The 4,124-nt window shown below is 40.7% G+C and overlaps 1 protein-coding gene across 1 annotated transcript in view; it reads left to right on the top strand.

Annotated features, from left to right (window-relative positions):
- The window catches only part of LOC118738227 (aminopeptidase N-like), a 1,497-nt gene extending 1,383 nt beyond the window's left edge, over positions 1–114 (top strand). Inside the window, exon 3 of the mRNA XM_036469151.1 lies at positions 75–114. Within this exon, the coding sequence (XP_036325044.1) occupies positions 75–114 (40 nt within the window). The remainder of the gene's footprint in view (positions 1–74) is intronic.
- The last annotated feature ends 4,010 nt before the right edge of the window (positions 115–4,124 follow it).

Below are 4,124 nucleotides of genomic sequence, written 5' to 3'. Positions count from 1 at the left end.
ATGCGTTAGCAAGCTCAATCTCACTGAGGCGCATAGCGTGTATCAGTAAAATGATTTGTGTGGCTTAATTGTAGACATGGGATTTGCATTAGTCGCTGTAAGCCGAAGGAATGAGGGCTGTCACATGTGGTGCGACAAAAAAAAACGCTACATACATACATATGTATTTATGTACAATTTATGTATGTGTATATATATATGTATATACATGCAATAAACTTTGAGCCTAAATATGTACATACATATGTAGTATATGTTTTAGCAGGGTTCTACCCCAACCAAGGCGAATGAATACAAGATGGTGTACAACAAATACATAATTTTGATATTCAGACCACCGCTGCGAAAATCGCAGATGCTGTGGTAACGCCACCTTGTATGATTTCGCCTTGGAATTAACATTATCCTTAAGTATACAAGCGTATCTTTGGTTAAAATTTTAACGTTTTTTGAAATGCGCGCGAGTAAAATCGGCGTATCCAGTTACGCACTATTAATGTATAATTTGTTAAAATTCTCTTTGTCTTTTTTGGCGGTGTAAGCGCCTAAGCGATTTTTGCCGAGTTCAAAAAAACACGCCACTCGTTTCTCTTCTGCGCCAACAGAGGCTAATTGGAAGTGCCACGTGAAGCCAAGTTCTTCACCACTTGGTCTCTCTATCGCCGTCGAGGCCTCCCCTTCTACTGCTACCACCAGCGAACCCCGAGTTCAATACTTTCTGAGCTGTAGTGTCGGTGTCCATGCGAAAGACATGGCCAAGCCACCGGGGCCGCTGTATTTTAAATCACTGCACTATGTTCATGTCGTTGTAAAGCTCCATCGTTAAATAAACATATGTACATTAGACTGCATCACTCCCCACACAAAACCATGATAAAAACATGGCAAGGTAGAACCGTTCTCTCAATTTGTCGGCCATGATTTTTTTTTTTTGAAATTTGCCAACATTATAAAATCATATAAAAGTGAAAATAAAAAATTGAAATTGTTCGAAATTGTTGTTGCTTGAGATCGAAAATGAAAATGTGTGTGTGAGTTTGTGAGTAAATTTAAAAATTAAATTGTTTGGAAACGTCAAGAATTTTAAAAGTGACTCTCAGCGGTTCTACCTTACTATATTTTTATCATGCACAAAACAACACCCAGATTCATAAAATCAATCAAAAATTTTCATGAAAATGTCATTTTTTATTTTTTATGAATAATGCCATAACAACATACAAATTAGAAATTTGTTCTACACCACACATATGGTAAGTAAAAAATAGGCAGGCATTCTTTAATTTAACAAACACGTTGTATAAATTTGAAAAGGTAACCAGTTTCCTCTCTTAATATGCGTACGTTTAAACGAAATTTTTTTAGAGTGTAGCTTTACTTGATAAAACCAGTTGCAACAGCGCGGGACCTAACAAATCATTTTTGCTAAATGCTTCAAATTTAGGGCACTCTTTTAAGAACCAACTTTTTATTGTGGCACACACTTAGGGTGGCTCTTAATGAAAAATATGATTTCCTCTTTTTAATAAATGGCGCTGTATCTGTCTTAGTGGCAGGCACAATAGACCACTATGTCGCGGTGCAAACCTCATTTTTTATCTATGTATTTATTATTATCTGTCTTAGTGATTTAAGTCGACTTAAAAATTGATGTCAGCCGTATATATACATGTATTCTTTTCTTTCGGTAGCGAACTGAGGCCTATTAGAAACACTTATTTTCAACGCATAAGAGACCTTCCCTTTTATTTTGCTGCTACCAGCTTGTAGCGCATCATATACGTACTTTCGGGCATGAAGCCACTGTTTTTTTCTTCCTCGTATTATTTGACATTATAACCGTTTGTAGGTTTTGGCCGAGAGCAAAAAACTTCACCAATTGTCGCTCGTGTGAAGTCGTCTAGCGAAGTTGCAGAGAGATCCTTCTCCATCAGGTCCTCCCATTGTGTTTGTGGGCGCCCTTGGTTTCGTTGTCCGCCCAGCGCAATCAACTACATAAATACAAAAATGTGGTGTGGGTGGATTACCTTAATTAGTATATTTTTCAGTATAAAAAAACACTGTAAAAATGCGGTCAGTGGTAATTCGGCAAGGTCTGACGTCTGAATCCACACTGATAAGGTCCAACCAGTTGGTTCATGACTAATGTGACCAACCGTACTTCTTTCGGAAGTACAGTACATCTTTTTTCGCTCTTGTACTTCGTACTTCGAAGTACAGTCAAATCTACTTCTTTACGATATTTTGTACTTCAGGGGGGAGATTCTGTAACCAGTTAGAGACAATTTTCGGATCACTGACGCATGATATAAATGTTATTGCGTCAAAAAGTGCGATAGCGATTCGAAAATGGTCGCTAACTGGTTACAGCATCTCCCCCAGGTCCTGTTCTTCTCCGTTCTTCTGGACATTCATCACATGGCCTGGGCGATAAATTCATTTAAACCATTAAAGTCGCCGGGGACCGATGGCATCATATCTGCGTAGCTGCAAAGGGCCCTGAAGTTTCCGTGCAATTGGTTGGATCCATGCATGAGGACGGAGTACATCCCCAAGGTTTGGAGGATAGTCAGTGTTGCGTTCATCCCGAAGGCCGGAAAAGGTTATCATGTTTCTCCTAGCGATTTTTGGCCTATCAGTCACTTTCTTTCAAGAGCTCAAGTCAAGTAAATTCATAATCTGGGGGTTGAAGCCAACCTAATAAGCTTACTTCATGATAGAACTGTCGCGGCGGAGTGGGGGAGTCCATGGCATTAAGTCACCCTCGCGATATAGGGACCGGACATTCCAGGTGCTTATCCGTAAATTGTAGTCCATATTCCGTGTGCAAGAATATAATTGAACATTTTGTCCCAAAAAGCTTCGTGGTCCACGCAAAATGGGTCGTAGATCTTGCAGGAGCAGATATCTCCTCAAAGGTTGAAGAAATAGATAGATCGAAGAGAGAAACAACCAAATTAAGGCTAAGATGGATGAGTTGGCAGGTCGTATCCGTAATTTTCAGTTGAATCCTCCAGCTGCTTTGACGAACATTCCTAAGGTAAAGACTCCATCCTTTGACGGCACAGTTCCTTTCCAGGTCTTTAGGCTGCATTTCGAGAAGACGGCTACAGCAAACCATTGGAGCATGGAGGATAAATCCGCTGCGCTGTTCGTTGCAATAAAAGGAACTGCAGCAAACTGTTTATAGGTGCTGTGGAAAGGCGTTATGGTAGCGAGCATAGGAGACAGGGGATTTACCGAATGGAACTGGAGAACCGCTACCAAAAAGTCAGCGATACTCTACACAAATTCGTCACAGAGATTGATTGGCACTTGGAGACGCATCTGATGAGAACCTCGAAAAGGTAAAAATCCAGAGACTCATGAACGGAATATGGGACATGTACACGAAGCGATCAACATATGCGAATCCACGCTAGTATGCTCAGACACAGGAAAAGTCAGCGCTCCTAAGTATATCAGCTTAGCAAGCCCATCGAGTGGAAGTGAAAACACTGGACGTGATGAATGAAATCCTGAAAGTACTCAAGTCGATGGCAATGAAAAATAGTCCTGATGCAACCGATAGAAAGGATGCTACAACAGGTACAAAAGTTCACCTGGATGCAAACACAGGGCTGAAGAAGACGAGCCCAACTCCAATCAGTCGTTAAACAGAAACGTGCCAGCAGGAAGGGGCGCACGCAGGCTTCCGCAATTCATCATAATTTTATGTACGCTCATTAGATTAAAAATAATAATAATAGATTGGTGCTTACACATATGTTAGTGTTTGGCCGAGCTTCTCCTCCGATGTGTGGCGTGCGCCTTGATGTTGTCACACAAAGCGGAGGGACCTACAGTTTTACGCCGACTCCGAACGGCGATTGTATTTTTATGAGAAGCTGTTTTTCATGGCAGAAATTCACTCGAAGAATTGCCATTGCCTGCCGAGGGGCGACCGCCGTAAAGAAAAAATGTTTCTATATTTTTGCGATGTTGTTTTAACCAGTGCTTGAACCCAGGCTCTGCGGAGTGGATGCCCGCACTGCTTACCACTACACCATAGCGGTATTATATTCGTTTTTGGTTTTAAATACTATACTATAACAATATCTAATTTCTAAAATAAAAGATTTGTT

This window comes from Rhagoletis pomonella, unplaced genomic scaffold (genome assembly GCF_013731165.1).
Source record: "Rhagoletis pomonella isolate Grant_MI unplaced genomic scaffold, Rhpom_1.0 Rhpom_scaffold_00004, whole genome shotgun sequence".
Lineage (NCBI taxonomy): Eukaryota > Metazoa > Arthropoda > Insecta > Diptera > Tephritidae > Rhagoletis > Rhagoletis pomonella.
This window is presented reverse-complemented; position numbering and strand designations above follow the sequence as displayed.